General features: G+C 44.0%; 2 protein-coding genes across 7 annotated transcripts; both read left to right on the plus strand.

Annotated features, from left to right (window-relative positions):
• The first annotated feature begins 1,546 nt into the window (after positions 1–1,546).
• Positions 1,547–6,348, plus strand: LOC145915010 (uncharacterized). Of its 5 annotated transcripts, none has more exons than XM_083002700.1 (8): positions 1,547–2,381; positions 2,489–2,596; positions 3,330–3,494; positions 3,722–3,787; positions 3,865–4,045; positions 4,549–4,687; positions 5,034–5,194; positions 5,607–6,348. In XM_083002700.1, exons 1-8 carry the CDS (start codon positions 2,182–2,184, stop codon positions 5,910–5,912), a joined length of 1,326 nt encoding a protein of 441 aa, XP_082858826.1. In that variant the 5' UTR covers positions 1,547–2,181; the 3' UTR covers positions 5,913–6,348. The 5 variants fall into 5 exon arrangements, with proteins under 5 accessions (XP_082858826.1, XP_082858827.1, XP_082858828.1 ...); XM_083002701.1 differs by having other exon boundaries at positions 3,399–3,494; XM_083002702.1 differs by lacking the exon at positions 2,489–2,596.
• A 1,457-nt stretch (positions 6,349–7,805) lies between these two features.
• LOC145914878 (uncharacterized) lies at positions 7,806–18,607 on the plus strand. Of its 2 annotated transcripts, XM_083002689.1 has the most exons (18): positions 7,806–7,890; positions 7,982–8,124; positions 9,007–9,194; positions 11,077–11,326; positions 11,590–11,781; positions 12,049–12,197; positions 12,378–12,487; positions 12,573–12,697; positions 12,926–13,032; positions 13,211–13,745; positions 13,898–14,091; positions 14,511–14,704; positions 15,067–15,220; positions 15,280–15,363; positions 15,687–15,780; positions 15,996–16,278; positions 16,511–17,632; positions 17,769–18,607. In XM_083002689.1, exons 2-18 carry the CDS (start codon positions 8,050–8,052, stop codon positions 18,311–18,313), a joined length of 4,401 nt encoding a protein of 1,466 aa, XP_082858815.1. In that variant the 5' UTR covers positions 7,806–7,890; positions 7,982–8,049; the 3' UTR covers positions 18,314–18,607. The 2 variants fall into 2 exon arrangements, with proteins under 2 accessions (XP_082858815.1, XP_082858816.1); XM_083002690.1 differs by lacking the exons at positions 7,806–7,890; positions 7,982–8,124 and adding an exon at positions 8,372–8,490.
• Positions 18,608–18,628: the final 21 nt, after the last annotated feature.

An 18,628-nucleotide genomic window follows, 5' to 3' on the forward strand; every position in this document is an offset into this window, starting at 1 on the left:
TTCCACGTTGTTTTTCACAACAGTCAGCCTTTGAGAAAAGCTGTGTTACAGGCATCGACGGTGTTCATTTTTCTTGTCATTCAATCACGTCGCACGCCGTTCTTTATCTATAGTTAAACAGAAGGCTTTATTGGGATTTTTACACACAGTGCTCAAATGCGCTGACGCAAGAGCAGTGTTTGCCGTTGGTTTTAACTACTGGATGTTAATTGTTCGCAGCTTCTGTGAGTGCAACTGTGAGGATAGCGGAACTGTAGGTTCAGCTTAGTTACCTTTCTGCATCCTGCTTTGCCTACAGGTGCGCGAAGCTAAGTCTGCTGAAGTAATTTGGTGCGTGGACAAACTTCCTGGATCTCATAAACTGGCCAGCAGGAACAAAACAGGTAGGTACATTGCATTATAATAGTAAGTTTTGCTAATATATGCTACCTTTTGTTATTTAATCTGTTTATTATTGTATAATTCTGTGATTTGTGACTAGACTAGAGGTTCTAGCAGTACGCTTCACTCAGAATTTTGAATCGCCGTGTAAATGTCAGTATAGAGGCCTTGTATGTGCTTAAGCGTGTCAAAAGATCTAGGTTCTGGTTTATTGATCACTTTACAGGATTCTTGCCAGACCCTTGTATACGTATTGCTTTGTACATGCTAAAAATTCTTGTTGCTTTTGTGATTACTTCACGAATTGCTGCAGCATCATTTCGCTGTAGCAACCAAAACTACTTGTCCACCTATATAGTTTTTGTATATTGTTGGTTTGATGGTTTCCTTACCGTTTACATCTCTTTCTTATCAAAACAGAATTGTTGAAAACGTATACATTTGGAATGTTTTCAAAGTATCGCCTTTCACGCTGTCGTAAACAAGGGCATGTTTGCTTATTAAACATACGAGCAACTGTCAGGATGCGTTGATTCCTTTTAAATGTCGTCTAATATGTCATATTGACAAAGTGTCGGTTCAACCTGGTTAAAAATTCAACCCAGCCGTTATTGGAGTCGACAGTGGAAAAATGTACATGGTTTCAGGGCCTTTGTTAGCCAAATATTTACGAAACAGGTGCAGACCGGTTTCTTGTTTAAAAACCAAAACAGCCAACGGTGCTCTGGGCCGCGGAAGAAGGACCTTTGCCTTTACCCTTTGTTATGCAGCGGGTCGGCGTGATGCTGCAAGCCACGTTCTGTCAGTGCGTGTGGTTCGCGCGTCAATTAATAGACGTGCACTGGCCTGCGGTAAACAGTAACCTCCAATTGAAGAAATCCTACCGATGGGCGACAGTCTGTTGAAGGCGCTTTTCACAGGGTATATACACATGATTCAGTGGCTTGGTGCGCGCCAGGAAACAGGAACTTATATCGTGCTCATGCAATCTATCGAGGAAAAACGTCTATTCACTGGGATTTGTGCCGGAGAGTCGTATGTTGTTGCCGTGCAGCCTCAACCGGGTCAGTGCTATGCAGGTTAGAATGTAGGGAACTGTTGAATTCCATGGAAGACTATTCCAGTGTCAGCGAAAACCGCGAATAGAAATAACAGGTATAATATGAGTGTACAGATATTTCTATAAAGCAACGAGAAGTTTGGTGCATGCTGATTTCGTGTTAGTTAGTGAAAGCATAAATGTGTCACTACTGCCAGGCTTGTACTTGCGCAATTGCGGTTGCCACGCATCGTCCAAGTCACTTTTAAATCAAAAAATTCCATTTGTGAAGGGATCCACCCTGCCCGAAACCATGGCGGTGGCCCGAACCTATTTCACCAACTTAAGAGTAGATGCATGACGCTTGGCAGACGCAAATTTAGGGAAACACTCCAACACGTTCATGCATAAAAGGCGAAAACCAGCTTTTTGCGTCAGCATTAGCCGCGTCCGAGTAATGACGCATGCTGCTGGTGTGTGAATGCGTGGTGCAGTGGCATACATGTGCTTGTCTGAACATGGGTTATTGTAACAGTTATAAATATACGTACCGTATGGCTGTGTTGATTCAGCGTATATCTTTAAAATAACGATGATGAGGAAACAGCATTACTTTCATAGTAAATAGCCCTCAAGGAAGGATTATCGTTGTTAGTTGTGACAATATCTCTGTACATCCGAAGAACTGCAGGAGCTTCATAGTCTTATAGTTGTGCTGGTGTGGTTTCTTACTTCAAATCAGTTTTGGAAAGTGACTAGCTATGAGCGGGCGTCGATCACCAATACCAGGGAAAAGGCGCCAAGCGCACCTGCCGAGTCCAAGGCCCTACTCCATGTTTGTAGGGTCGCAGTACCTTAAAGTCGATGTCACAGACAGATTTTCAATCTCATCAAACTCTACCAGTTCCTCGTTTTCTGAGCAGACTTCGCCCACAAGAACTTCCCTTACATCTGTAAAAAAGTAAGTCGAACGAAAGTGTCGCTAGAGTTCAGAAACGCAGTCTCGAAATTGTCGTGCGTGATTTGGATCGATGGCTGTAACCTGTCTATCTCTTCCACGTACTTTAGACCGCGTTCGCGCAGCTTATTGGAGACCATAATGCAGCCTTTAAAATCGCCAACTTTTGCGGGAAAGCAATCGCTTCCAGATTGGTATGACTCCGAGAAGGAACAATGGTTTGTTTTGAGCGTTTAAAAGCCCTCAAGCTTGCGGTGTATGTGCTGACTAACTGCTGGCAAACTAACATATCGTTGAATTTCTGCACCCATTTCACACAACATGGTGGTATGCAAATAACAAATTTCTACGCGGTTTCGATGTGGAAGCCGCATGACGTGCAATTGTGCGTCAAGGCCTTTTGGGTGGTGACCTCATTACTTTCCAGTGTTGAGTGGTGGTGAAATTTAACTTGCGTACAATGGCCTCGAAAGGTATTTTAGATTATTATCGGCATCGGAAAACGACCAAAAATAATCAAAAATCTGTCGAAAAGATCGGTGAATCATCGGTGGGATGTAAAAAAGAAAGGGCTTGCTGACGTTAAATTGTCAGATATAGATTGTCGGAATGACGTTCTGAGACTGACGTTTTGTTGTAAACAGTATTTCCCATAGTTTTCATCCATGTGCGTTGTGTCCAAATTGTGAGAAGTGTATGTGCTAAGTGCTTTGACACCTGGGTTGCTGAGTGGTACGATGATAAAACCTTTTCGGATATGAAGGGTAACCACTCCTATATTTGCACCTCGTCAAAGTTTCGCAATCATTTTCGGGGCGCGATGACGTTGACGTTTTTTTTTACCGTCCTGATATTGCGAAACCGCGTTTTGCCTTTCTCATCACTCACACGAGTGGCAAATTCGCAACTTCCCGCTGCGTCCGTTCACACACGTAATGTGTTTGTCGCCAGGTCGAAGCGCAATTCGTCCGTCGACCCCTCGCTTAACTGTAGTGGCGCTTTTGACAGCCTCATTTGCAGCCTCCACGCCGTGGATGTGAACGCCAACAACACCATCAGCGAGTACGTGAACAGCCCGCCATACGGCAACAGTCAAAAGAAGAAATCTAATTCCCCGTGAGTATACTTGTTGTAGAGAGTGCTGCGCTTTTCGGGAATGGTTTTTGTAACGTTTTTAAGTGCCCTGGGGATGGCTGTACACAACGGGATGTTCGTCGCGCCGAAGAGGTAAAGTGGTCTGGGTTAGTCTGGGCTAGGCGCGACGAGACTTATTGATTTTTTGTTTTAACATCAATTTGAAGATAATTTCGTTTGTCAGTTTTAAATCGTTATCCTGTTTACAGGCAAAAACGAATGGTCCCGCCGACTGGACCCAGCGCAAAATCGTGGTACATGCCGAAAAGCGTCAAGTGAGTTTAACTGTTACTTTAACTGTTAAAGTAATGTAACTATATGTACCATAATGTGTTTATACTTCGTATTGCAGAAAGCTGCCGACCGGTGGGTTGGTTTTCGGGACACATCTCGGCAAGTCTGGCTTGTGCTATGTGTCGGTGATGACAGCTAAAGATGAACGGATTGTGCAGGCCTACGACCGCAACGGAGTAATGGTGAAGTCATTTCAAACCCGCACAACTAAAGCCGGAAAACCTTTCGAACCTTACCAGGTACATGCAGGCAACGGTTTCCTGCCATTGGCATTTGAGTATGTACTAGGTGGTACGTGTGTTGCTTTTACTGCCTTATCCCGTGGTTTAAATATACACCCGAGTGTTTGTGCATTGGCATTCTGTTTGTTTGGAGTGCCTGAGCAAATACCCAATCAATATCCATTCATAAACGAACGCCATTGGGTATTTGATAGCTACACACCCTCAGGCATCAATATAACACTTTTCAATTACTAGAAGAATAATGATTGTACGGTTATTTCATTTCCTCTTTAAATTGCGTCACGCCTTTAAGGACTACCCTTAAGGCTTCAGTCATTTGGAATAAACCATGCCAACGGAAATGTCACTTAATTTCGAGCGTCACTGGAAGACATTTAAGGTTACCGATTTTCCTGCTATCAAAATACGAAAAATTCTCTGACGCCTTGTATAAACCGTATGGAATTTAAAAGGGCGTGTGACAGTTTGGAAAATGATGTTCAATTTTCCAATTTCAGATGTGCGAAACACCGGACGGAAACATCGCAGTGGCCTGTGGTTCCTGTGTTACCGTTTGGTCGAAAGAGGGAAAGCTTCTGAACGAGCACGGCAGAAATATGTTCAAATTTGCTAAGTCGGTCGCGGTGCGGTCCACCGGTAGGTATTGTACACCTTTTTGCGAAGTGTGTAGTCCTGAAGTTGTATAATTACCAGATAGTGAGCAAACTCAAATTTCTTTTCGTATTTCCAAACGCTAACAAATAGGAAGTCCAACTTTAGAATTAGTTGCACAATTCTGGTCTTTAAAGCGAAGTGGGGGGCAGTGATTTCTTCCGAGTGCGGCTGAAACCACTTATTCGCCGATTTGCTAAGATGACCGCTCGGTGACACGACCGCATAGTCTTGCCGTAGTGGCGCGATATCGTCACAAGTCAGCAATGACTCACCCTTGGGTCATATTTAGACTTCGGTTCCTCATTAAACGTGATGAATTGCCTTGCAGGAGAACTGATTGTGACCGACACTGACCACGACGCGGTGAAAATCATTTCCCCCAACGGTCAACAAATCACAAAACTCACCGGGGATTTTGACTGCCCTGTAGGTGTTACTGTGGATAGCGACGATAATATAATTGTTGTGGACTGGAAAGATCGAATTTGGGTAAGGAATATGAACTTGACTTTGTCAAATAAGTACAATATACGTATGTGCACAGCATGAATAGCTAGGCAGATAAATCAAAGCAACTTTTTTTAGATTTATGGAAGTTGTCACACACACGCTTTGTGCCGCCGAAATCTTTGTTTGTTTTATTGTCACGAGCGTACTCTCGCGCCTCCACATTATTAAACAAACGCGTGTGTGGACCGGGCCTTATGTAAAACAGTGATTTGTTTATTTTGACACATTCTTTGTTATACAAACCTACATTCGTACTAATGAAAGTAAAATAGTTTTGTGCGTGTAGTTGACAGTGAAAACTGCAAAAAAATCGAAAAGCAAAAGTCGGGGATACCTGTGCCTTAAGGACTTTAGAAGTTCGCCCCGTAATAATATTAGCATTACTTCGCAGATATTTGACGAAGAAAACGAGCTGGTGCGTACTTTCGGAACGAAGGGCGGAAACGACGGAGAGATGGATCTCCCATACGGAATATCCGTAGACTGCGAGAACAACCTTGTCGTGGCCGATATGTGGAATAACCGTGTGTCCATTTACAACCGTGAAGGCCAGTTTCTCCGGCATATTGTTCCCGATCCCGAACACTCAATACGTCTGCCCTGCTCTGTATCTGTTTCCCGACATGAAAGCACAGACGATTACCGATTGTCGGTGACGAACTTTGGTGGAACGGCGGCTTACGTGTTCACTTACTGAACAAAAGAACTGCCGCTAGGTGCTGCTATACATCCAATGTTTTTGTTTTGAGCGTGGCGGACTCATCTTATGATATGACACCTCGCTGTACTTTTTCTGTGTGCTTTTTGAAAGCAATCATTGTAACGAAGTGGTGAAGCGTGCAGTGCCATCACCGCAATGGACCTTCCACTGTAGTATGTGTGCTTGCAGCTTCCATTTTCAACATGGCAAACGACAAACATGCTTTTGTATTGTTGCCATTTTTTGTACTGTCGTTTACAAGAAAGTAAGAAACCGCTGCATATATTATTATTAATAATAATAATTTTTGCATGTTGGTTCGATTTAAAGCTGTGTTTTCATTTCAATTTGTACCAAACAAGTATACAATTTTAACGGCACATTCAGATGTCTTTCGCAAACCTGTTTTCTTTATTAAACGTGAAATATTGTGCGTGGTTTTCTTGTGAACTCCTTTAGCTGCGAGTAATACGAAGAATGTCAGGTGCTTCGATGCTTATAAAAGGGTTGTTATGACTTACACAGCAGGTAAACCAGTTGCACTGAAAGACTGACGAAATATTTTGATAACGCTTGTTCGATACTGTGCTCTGAAACAACATTCCCATGTCCCAGTTTAAACACCGCTAAGCCCACGTTGCCACGAAACTCTCTGAAAAAGCAAAAGCAAAAGAATACTTGGGGAGTGCTTTGTGGAGAAAGATAACTTAATAAAGTCAAAACTTACAGATATAAAACAGCGTAGTAGAATGTAGGTTCTCGCAAGCAAGGAGGCCGTTCGTATGGAGGCATGTCAGTGCCAAGTAACAAGAGGGATTTCAATTCTCTTGGGCTAAAATAGTCGATATTTACCAGTATTTAGAGTAGCAACTTCCCTGGGTGCCAAATGCGGAATTAAGAACATTACACTTGATCTAATCTCTTCAAAATCACTGAACCGCAACGATTGTCACGGGCACGTTGTCACCGCTCCCATAACTTCAAATATCGGCGAAGCTTTTGTGCCTGTTGTGTGCTCACGTCGACACATCATCATTGGCGAACAATTGCGTTGGAATTGTATACGATTGCTTGGCGGTTCATTTTGCGTCTGGCTTGTACCCCCGTTACCGGAGCCACAAGGGACAACACAATAAACGGGTTTAGGTTTCTGACCATGTTGCTGGTTTCTGATGCTGTTGCGTTTGTTGTGTGATGCGCGAGAACGAGTGTGAGTGCCCGCGGCCGCTAAGTGCTCGAACGGAACAAATTTGCCATTCTGGTTGCTGAAAATTTCGTTCAAATTGCTCTTGTTTCTTCAGGCAAATTTGTGGAGAAATCTCTTTCAAAAGCCTCGTGACGTTTTGTTGCAACAGTTGACTGTTACACAATAATTAGCGCCACGAAACATTACCTTGTGTTAAACTCGGGTTAAGGACAGTCGTCAATTGTTACGCAGACTAAAGCAACTGAGGGCAGAACTGGTATGTTTATACTTTCGCTTCAAATGGTTGGATAGCTTTTACGAGTGGTGCTTTTGTTAACCAGAGGACACGGCCTGGAGAGAAAAGTTTTTGTAACTCGACAGACAAATGACCAGTTAGCTGGGCGTTAAGGCCACTTCAGTTCACAAGAACAGAAAAATCTCCCAAATTGCACAGCCACTAGTCTGTCGTATTAGTTGGATTAAGCTACAAGGTTCAGATCTTAAGTAGGTTTAACATGTGTGTGTCAGCAGCTATTCAGTGTATTTTAAATATAATTCTAAAGGATGTCCTCATTAATTGTTGAACACAACAGTGCAAGTGATTTTGCACCGATGTTCATCATGAGTTTTTTTGTTGCATAGGAGAAACTACATTGAAACCGACGCCAAATGTTGTATCTTGGCGAATTTCATGTACTTCAGACGCAATTCGAGGGTAATTTTGTGGCGATGTGATTGCTCTCGTCTAGCTAATGATTCATGACACTCGAAGAGATTAAATAAACTTCGGTGAGAAAAAATTCAAATTCCCACGACGGTAAAAGGGGGATAATAGTGTAGCATTTTCTGTCTGAACTCAGAAAGACATTTTTGTTTTGAGACCCCCAGGTATAAAGCAATTTGTAGGCAAAATATGGCCATTTGTCAAGAATAACAACGTTTGTGAATATGGCTGACAGAATAATCGCGGCTTTGGAGTACCTGGATGCTCATACATCGTTTGTGCTGCAACGATCAAAACACGTAAGTCCTGCGATAAATTATGTGATGAAATGCACACAGAGCGAACCATTGTAAGCCAAAGTAATCCATACAGTTTCGCGATGAATAGTTGTCACCGACAATAAGTATACATTCAGGCCGCACAACTCAACCCTGTATTACGAGTTGTATTCGATTCAAATCTAAAATAAATATTTTTCTGTACGTGACTTATATCGAGAAACCAGGATACGGAGGGAAAGCATATTGGCGCGTATGATTAATATGCGCAGTTACGAAGGCATGTAAGGTCGGAAATGAAAGTTCTTCATAATGTTTGTTGAGTGACATTTCTGTTTATACATTGTTATTATGAAGTTATACGCTGCCGGAGTGTTGCAGAGAAAGGTTTGTTAAGCTGCACCTTGTATAAATTGTTTACCCTAAATTACTGGTGTAGGGCGCAATCTATACTTTTGGTAGCAATAAAGTCTTTGGCCGATGCAGCGTTTTAAAAGTTCAAAAGTACTGTACCTAAAAATGAAAGAATAAACCTGCCACACTGTGTGATGTCTTGCTTCTGTGTTGGATCAATAGTGTTTTGACACGATCAGTGAAAAAAGTACGATTAAGTGTCAGTGCCTCTTTTATCCCAAAATTTTAACACCCGCAATAAAACACTCGAATGTTCCGCAAGACAATGGCTCTTAAAATGGACATCGTGATCAGCAATAAAAACGACGACCTTTTTACGATAAAGCGGTGTTCCCCTCCATTTACAGCTTTGTGTTGTGGTTTTTCTGTTTCATTAACCCCGTGTTTCTGCAACAGTTTCAGGGTCGTTTGCGCCTTTTATCGAGCGTCACAGTACTCTCGTCACCTAAATACATTCCAAACGACCGCAAACGCCAATTGTGTTTGTAGCGATCTCTCGGTGACATCGACTCCAAATATGAGATTGTCGACCCAAACGAGATGCCGCTATCCGCTGTGATACATGACCAGATAAACCTCCTGGGAGTTAAACGGACGAACCTGTCACGACAGAAGACTCTGGACCAGATATTAGACGAGGACCGCGAGAGGATTGTTCAGTCAGCCCAGCGAACAAGGTAAAGCTATTTTGCTACGCATTGTGTTTAAGACCAACTGGGAGTAGGATAATTATAGGCAGGCTGCTTAAAACCTTGTTTTGGGCGAAAACTATTGAATTGCGCCGGGCAGCTGGATGAGACTTTTGTAGTAATTGAAATTTTTAGAATATTGTTTTGTGTTTTGTCGTAGTTTAAGGAAAGTTTACTCGACTGTAGTTTTTATCAGCAAAGCTCACTTCGCTCAAGAACAACAATTTATCCCAAAAAAAGTTAGAATTCGTTGGTCCGCCTGTGCGTAGTATTTGCGGTTTATTTTCGTCTGTTATTTCTTTGAACGAATGATGTTGATTCGATCTGATCCTGTTATGATTTGCAACAATACGGGTAGGTTTTGGGATGGATAGCTTGAAGGAGAACGTAAGGAGTATGAGCGGAGAATGGACACCACTCGATCTTGACTTGAAAGTTTATTTTGCTCCTTGCCGCCATTGTTCAAGCGGCTGCCTCCCCATAAGCTTGTCGGGCCACCGGGCGCACCGATTACCACAAGCGTGCTCGAGCTTGTGCGGTGGCGCATGGGCGGCGGTTCCTCTTTTGATGGCGCGGTTGGAACCCCGACTTGTCCTCTCCACGCGCGGTTCCAACTAATTATCTTTTCGGTGTTGTTTTGTTTTCTGGTGAGCGAAATCTATGTTACAAACGTCACACTGCAACGTCGCAGTATTGCTTTAAGACATCATTTTTTCTAAATGATCTGCCAAAGAACAACACGCGACAGACCAAGCGCCAATTGCGTGCACATATTTCAAGGATGGTCGTTTCCAACGGAAACGCATTAGAGTGGGCGTGACTGCTTGACGAAATTAAAACTCTTGATTTTGTCCGTTGTCCCGCTGAATTCACGACTTTCATGTGCCGTCAACTCTAGTTACATCCATGTACAAAGCAACGTCAGAATGACCATTAGTAGATGAATACACAAACTTTGTACCATAGTATACATGATTGGTACGATGTACTTTTTATACATTGGAAGTACGAGGTTATTAGCAATTACTAATACGTATTATATGTAACAAAACGTAACATTAAAAATCTGGTTCATTCAAATACTTTTTAACATTAACTCTGACGCAGATATTTGAACTCCTGAGCATGTCAGGAAACCCTGACATGTGGCAAACCTGCCACCTTTAAATGTAATTTGGTCGCGATTCCGTGTCACAACTGTACGCAATACAGATCGAGAGCAGGGAGCATGTAACCCCGTTGTAGGAATGCGAAAACGTACCATCCCGCTAACCCGCTATGGCAGCACAGTTATTGTGACGAGTTTACATTCGCAACAAAATGAAACCTCACTGAAGCGATCTGCTGGGTGTAGAATGACGCAGTCAACAATATCGACATCGCCTACTGTAACCTAAGGCCCCGGCTAGCGGCAGATGCGCATAGTTGGCTTGTGTTTCATCACGCAACACCGTCCGGTTTTTGTAAGCCAAATTGATTAGCAGCTTATGACCGGAGCCGAAGTTATTTGCTTGTTCTTCATTCTCTCGTGTAGATTTGTTTATGGTTCTCGCGTTGCCCACGGGAGTCTTTTGTTTCCCGTGGCAAAAACTGATTATCAAAGCGGCGTTGCGACCGTTCTGCTTTTATTTTTTAGCGTTCGTGTATGGGTTGGAAATTCGAAACGAAAGCCTCAGGAATTATTTTATTAATCTGTGTTTAAATGGTTTTACCGAAGTGATATTGATCGGTGGTCATGCGTAATTCACTTTCCAGGTCAAGGATTTCCAAAACTCATTAAAACCATATCACGCCATCACGTGTGTGACATAAAAGCGTGTCTATTCATGCGGAAACATTTCAAGTACTAGTGTCTTGTTTCAATTTCCAGGTCAGCTCCTTCGCGGAAACGCATTGCCTCAAGCCGCCCACTGACCTCCAACTCCGGTGCAAACAAATCCAAGGCGACCAGCCGAGGGCGCCGCGTGGTCCCCTTGTCGGAATCGCAAGCGACGTCATCGAGTGCTTCTGTCACCAAGATGGCTTTCACGCGACCTGGGGTAAACATTGGCCCCAGTGACGCTCGGGACGAGGTTATGATGGAAATTGCCAACAAACCTCTAACTCATACTCCACCTAAGGTAGGGCTCGTTTGAACGAATAGTAATTTGGTGGAGTTTTTTTACCATTACATATAAGGTACGGGCACTATTTGTATCAATGTTTGTGAAAAAGCGTGGTTTTAAGAACGCAAATGTTTTGCAAAATCGCAGATGCGCACACAGTAAAATAACCATATACCTCTAAAAATTGTGATCTTTGTGAGCAGCCGTATTTATTTAAGTTTTACGCAATTTCTGGTTCCTTTCCCAAGGGACGTCAATTTTCATCTTCATGTATTAAGGCGAGAAATTCGAGCTACAAAACCCGACCTTTGACCTCGACCTCTCTCCCTGGTTACGGTGTCATCAGCGTTGGATGTCGTTCCCTCAATTCCAAGAAACGGTCGCAGACGAGTCACGGTCGCCCTTCGCCCAGGATGACTGACGAAGAAGGGAAATGGGAACGAAAACCAGGACCCTTTGCTACTGTGAAGGTGGTGGATTTGGGTTGTTAACAAATGGAATACTTTTACTAACAAGCATTATATTATATACAGTTACGTGTGCATAAAACACGAAGTAATCAAATTTTTAGGTTCCATATGAAATGGCTTAGACGAACTTGTTTTGCATATTTTTGCATAACGTTATTCTGATGTTTTGCATAACGTCGCCGATGCCGTTATCAAAAGTTATCTGCCTTAAAAGAATTGTTTCCAGACTTTCACTCGTAGTCCAATAAAAAGCAATACATTGTGTAGGTGACGGGAAAAGATATGTGGGTCGTGTCCGATTCCACACCTCCATCTTACTTCAACGGAGACCTGAACGGCCTTGAATCGTCCAAACTGCCGGGTTGGGAAGAAACCGCGAATTCGGTTCCACGTGAAGAAAAAAAGTCGCCGCCAAGGTTGCAGAAACCTAACATAGGGTGTTGCAATACATTCCGAAATAAGCTGCAAATGCATAAATAAAAGTTTATGACATGACATTACACCGTAGAAAGTGTATGGCAAGTCAACGCATATATGTAACTACTAAATAAGTGTGGAAACAGAGATTAAATTAAACGCATTTATTGTCTATGTAGATTTGAAAGACAGCTGGGTGCTCCTCCGCAATTCGGACCAACTTCACAATGGTACAGTTTCGCCGGAAAAGAGCCATCCAAGAAACAACCGATTCTTACATCTTTCACAGGTGTGTGTGTGTTTCTTTGTGCACTGACCCACGTTTGTTGAAATGCCCACGACCACAGTTATAATTGCCATGTGGGAATGCGCAGAAAAACGTGCGGGCGATTACTACAACATCGAGTCGAGAGTGAGTGAAACTGTATTGAATCAACTGCAGTCGAGAGCTGGGATTCGTATCGGCGTCAACGGAAACGTTGTGTCGGAGTCTATGAAGGTTCCAATAAACTACGCACTTTTTCCGCGTGTAGTGATAAGTTACAGGATACTGAAGATTTCAAGTATTTGTCGAAACATTTCTAAATAAGCACACGTTCTGTATCTCCCTACATGTGTTTGTGGAAAATTTCGGATTTCAATGTTTTGTATTAACGCTGATGTGGGTTTTAATGCGGCCCAATGTTTAGTGGGAGTTTTAGTCATAACGTGTGGCGACATTATTCAGGTCGGGAAGAAGCAACAAAGCAACACCGCGACATGCGATGAAGGCTTTTCGTCCGACGGTGAAATCGAAGAAAACCCTCGGACAGATTGCACGAGTGACGCAAAGACGTAAGAAACTGTTTTGGATTTGTAGTTAGAGACCAAACACGTTGATATTAACGTATACAGAAAGTAGTTAGACAGTCAGCAAATATAAGCCAAATAGCATGGATTATAAAGGTATAACGCTTATTCCACAAACCTTGAGATATCGAATATGGGCATTAAAATAAAAGAGTATTTGTAGAGGTGACAAGGGGAGCTGGTCTGGAAAAGAGGCTTCGATGGCGTCGGACGCGAACGACGAGTCAATGGGAAGCGGCGTTGAAGAAGACGATGGAGAAAATATCCCAGAAAAAGTGAAGCCAATAGACACCCCACAAGAGGAAGATAGAAAATTCACTCTACTCCGTTTCGTCGGAGTAGCGAACGGTGAAAACCCGTATGTGGCAGACTCGTCGACAACTTCGACCAGCTCCGGCAACCTGACCGCCCTGTTGGCCGACATTGCTCGGAACGTAAAAAACGCCAAGAACAAAGACGCCGATTTCGCGACCGACGACGCGGTGTGGCAAATATTGCGAGATTCTTCCCCAGCTTTCTGGATTTCCAAGGAGAAGTGGCGCAAAATGCGAGAGGAATTGCAGAGGAAAAAGTCGAAGAGGGTTGCGGAGATCGCTGATGGAACGGCCGGGTTGCCGCTCTCATGGGACGAACAACTTAAACTGAACGATGCGAAAGTTCTCGAAACCAAGCTTCGAAATGATCAAAACAATAACAAGGTGCTTACAAGTCTCAAATATACTAGTTTTTGCTTCGCACTAAACAGATCTTCCAGGTAATTTTGGTTTCAAGGTCCACTGCCCAATGTGCATGCATGAAACCATACACAACCGTCTGCACTTAATCGACAAAATGCGTTTTTTTTCTGCAGAGTAAAAACGACTCGTTGCCGGTGGTTTTCCACAAGCTGTTGTCGTATGACCAGCTTCCCGTCGGATTTGTCCACCTCACCAACAGCGGTTATCGTCCGCACTCGACCGTGACCAAGGTCGACAAGGATCTTGATCTGACTGCGCCATCAAAAGGATGCGAGTCGACGATCACAACACCGCCAAGATCGGCCAAGTGCGTTCCTGCTATTATAAGCGCTTTCTTTTTCCCCCCTACAGGGATCGGGCGTGTTTTCGAATGTTACGACCTTTTGTGGTGAGACTGCTTCAGATTTAAACCACACACACAATGTACATTTGCTAGTATTGTTCAGATTTTCCAAACATAAACTTTCCCATGCTTGTGATAGAAAGTATATAAGGGTGGAAATCGTCAGGCCATTGCAATATAGAATGGGGAATGATTCACATATTCGATTAACAAGATTTTCCAAGTAACCTGTTTGTTGAAGATCAAAGTAAAGTTAGACCTTTAACGTTCTTTTACCACTTTTAAGAGGGCAAAAATACGACTGCAATCTTTTTCAAACCTTATTTCAATTTATATACCGAAAAGGTTTGAATGCCTTTTTTTACTAAGTCCCCTCCTCACAGATCAAGGAACACGAACACAATGAACGGTGCACCGGACGACGCCTTCCCGGCACGTGCCTTCACGTCTCAGTCGCTCACCAAGCGAAGTCGATTGACCGCCAGCGAAACGGGAAGTTTTGATCTTTCGCAACTACTTACAAACCAGATCGTAAACGAAGCCGATCCCACCGTCCCAACAAAGCCCGAGAGGAAACGTATGTCAGCTAGATTTGTTATTGTTGTTGCGGTTTTTGTCGCCATATGCAGAGAGTTTGGTCGAAAAAGCTTTCGTCAACGGTGTTTAATGCCTGGTGTTTTATGAGTTGAGGGCAACGTTGCAGCGTATCTATATATATATGCTTATGTTTGCCGATAGAATCACGAAAGTCGTTGTGATTCTCATGGAATAAGAAACTTTTTGACAGAAATTCTGACGTTGTTGTCTGATGCAACCGTGCCTATACGAGAACACTGTTTTTGTGCGCTTGGTTCCAACTCGATCTAACGATCTATTGTAGCATGTCAGTTGCGCGTGAAGCCGCGTCGTTATACGTAAGCAACGTCCTTAATTTTTCAGTCGACGACGTCAGCCGAGAAGAGTTGGAAGCGATGAGACAGGAAGCAGCAAAGAGCATGAAAATGACCGGGCAAGTCCATTCCAAACTGCTCCCAAACGGCGAAGAAGGGGGTTCGAAACTACAGAAACCAACTTCGGGCAGCCAACAGCAAAGGTACGACAGAACACTACAATTTTGCACCACTCGCGGTTAATAATTCCTTGTGCTTACAGGACCAGGACCGTGACGCTGAACAGTCTACCCATGAAAACTTGTTCACCGATCGCAACGGTTGATATCAGACCTTCAGTGCCGAAGTATGCGATTTTATTGTTGCTTTGTATGTGATGTGGTTTGTTGAGCATTGAGGGCAACATCATTTTATATCAGTAGTTTATATCTATGCGCTTTGTGTGCGGATCTGTTTCTAGGGTGTGTGGAGAGACCGAATCTTCACGTATTATGGTTATATAATATACTGGGTGTATGTAAACTGATTGGTGATTTCACAGGGTATTTCCGACAAGGAATTATGTTAAGAACCACTGCTTTAAACAGATGAACATTTTTTTAATTTTTGTGCAACCGAATAGATGTTTTGTGCTCGTTGTAAATTTGTGTTACTACGACTGACATCCAGGGCGTCTGTTCCAGTCAGCGGTTTGAATTTGTCAGATCTTGACGAAAATTACAACGTGATCAACGGACCAAATCCACCAAGCCCGGTGTCGCCTGTAAGTGTCAAGACATAAAATGCCCAAATATCAAATGTATTCAACTACAAATACACCAAAAATTTAAAAGATCGTTTACTGTAGACACGCGTAAATGCAGTTCTCTTTTCTGGTGGTTCCAACAGAAGCAATATATTCACAGATGCGCTAAAGAACATAAAGAGCATTCGTATTTGTATGTTGATGCGGCAGGCAACAGCTTTTTTTATCTCCAGGTTCGCATGGAAGAAATTTTTGATCTTGCCCAATACGTGCCCCTGAGCAGTGTGGGAAAGTTCGGGCCACCAAACAATACTCCGAAGACGCCGAAAGTGCCACCGGCCAGTAGCAAGATGAGCAGTTCGGACGCTCGCAGTGCGTTATTGGAAGATCGCCTGCCCTCATCCAACGACGGCCGCGGCCGAACCTGGAACCCGAGACAAGGTTCCAAGTCGGCTTCTACTCTGCCCCGTTCCACCGGTTCCTCGCCCAGGAATTACCCGATGCAAATCGCCGGAGGTAAGATTAAAGTTATGACGTCTGGTGTCTGTTTTCACTGACGAATTCTATGTATCCCATTGGTTTTAATTTAAATAATGCCTACGTGGTATGAAAGTATAATTTTGTGCACTTTCTCCTATACGTTTTCATTTAGAGGAAATTACAGGTGTACATAACAAGAATATCCCCCCTTGATCATCAATACCGCATCTCCCACCAGATTTTCGTTAACCGGCTTGTGTGTTGACAGATTTGCCCCAGCACTCTCCAAACCGCGGTTTCCACGGCTCACCGCTGACTGGTCGCTCACAGACCGGAAAGCCAGGTCAGTCCCGATTCGGCAGCACCACTAAATCCTACCGTACAGCGGCGCCGAACAGTCCCGGGGCGGCAGATAACACGGGCAAAGGAATGGTGGAGATGCAGACTCGCACCGGCTTTATTCAGATATCGCATTCGTTGCATATTCCGCCGCAAAGGCCATCCTCGGCGAAGGCAGAGAAGCGAAACAAGGTATTCGACAGCTACATGCGCGAGCTGACTTCGAGGGCTGAGCAGAATGTGAAGCAGCGCAAGGGAAAGCCGAGTGGTGTAATAGTAAAGAGCCTCGGCGGCACGTCCGGAAAAATTCTACCAGACCAACACCACAGCGTCAGCAAGCAGCAATCATCGGCTGCGAATCACACGAAAAGCAAAACAAGCTATCAGAGCTTTTCCGCTCACGGAGGACGCAAATCGGGCCTCAGCATTGCGAACGACTTCGCAAACCCCGTGGTGCCGCAATCCAAAACCACAAGCAACCTGCACTTGGGACTGCACGGCGATCCGGTGCGTTTGAACTTGGACAAAAACATCCACAACATCTACCGCGATATGGGTATCCTTAAAAAGTCGGGCAACGGGTCGGGACCAACTTCGCCACTTCTCCGTTCCAATGTTATGACTTACGAGGAAGTCCAGATGGTCAACAACGGTTCGAGACGCAGTGGTTCCAAGTCGGGCGGAACCCGGCGGAGTGACGGCACTCGTTCCAGAGCGCAATCCGCGTTGTCCGGCGATCGAGTGGAGGACATCGCATCCAGTCATTCCGTCGTCACCATACCCACCGCAGCGAACAGCACTCACGGGTACAACGATGAGGATATTGACGAGCTGGAAGACGGCTTGTCGACCGCTGAACTTGAGAATGGAATGGCACGTGACGCAAAGGATGTCCCGCAGCTAAATGAGGTCAACCACGTTCAGGCATCGGGTGAAGTCAACAATAGTGAAGACCATATAAGGACAACTTCGGCAAAGAAATCAAAATCAAATGAGGTTGCGGACTCGGGGACGCAGTGGGTTTCGCCTGAACTGGAAGCCACAGAGAATGGTATGTCATGTTTTTCTTATTTCCTTGGTGGACAAAATTAATATGTACATAGATTTATTGCCTTGAAAGTTAAACTTTTTTGTGAAATGATACTATACTCTCCGCCTTTGTCACCTCATAGTAATTTTGCCCACAGAAATAAAAACAGAAGATAGAGTTGGAGAAACAGACGAGGTACAAGCGAACTTCGTCACAACACCACAACCTACTCTTGAACATCTTCCGGTGCGTATGGAGTTGGACACGGGTGTGGTAGATGCAGACAGAACGCCGGAGGGGCGACCATCCAGCGAGGAAGTCACTCCCAACTTCCAAACAGAAAGAAAGCAAGTCCACTCTCCCCCGCAAGAGAATGAAGTCCGCGACGGTGAAAAAAATCCTGACACAACTTCTTTGGATCAGGAAGATGTTGCACTGCAAGTGGAGGTTGCACAAGAAAACGACATCGGCTTGGTTGATGCGGATGTCGATAGACCGGCGGTGGATCCGGAATTTGAAGAAGAAGAAACCGAACAAACGGACGTTGAACCTTCGGGGTTGGCTGAAAGGAGAAGTTATTCCGATAGTCACATCGACAAGATAGGAAAGGAGGATGAGGATGTTGAAAAAGTTACGGAGCTGGAAAGTGACGTCAGGGGAGTTACGAAGGTGACCGTGAACATTCCACCGGCCGCACAATGAGTTGATAATTTAGCGGCATTCACTATTAGGCTATTTCCTGTCTTCCGATCTTATTAAGCAGGTTACCCTGTTTTAATGATGATCAGAAACACGGAAAAAGTATTTTCAACTTGTGGACCACCGCAAAGCATTTTTGCCTTCATTTTCACTGTGAAGTTTTGTTTCATTTTGTTGCTGAAAGCGTACTTGGGTCTATGTTGTTTCGTACAATACAGATAGGCTATGTAAATCGTTATGAAAGAACAACCAGACCTTTTTGACACAGCAGTGTCTTATAATCTAATTGTTGCTGAAATTGCGTTAACTTGTCCCCAA

Source organism: Ascidia mentula, chromosome 1 (assembly GCF_947561715.1).
Source record: "Ascidia mentula chromosome 1, kaAscMent1.1, whole genome shotgun sequence".
Classification (NCBI taxonomy): Eukaryota; Metazoa; Chordata; class Ascidiacea; order Phlebobranchia; family Ascidiidae; genus Ascidia; species Ascidia mentula.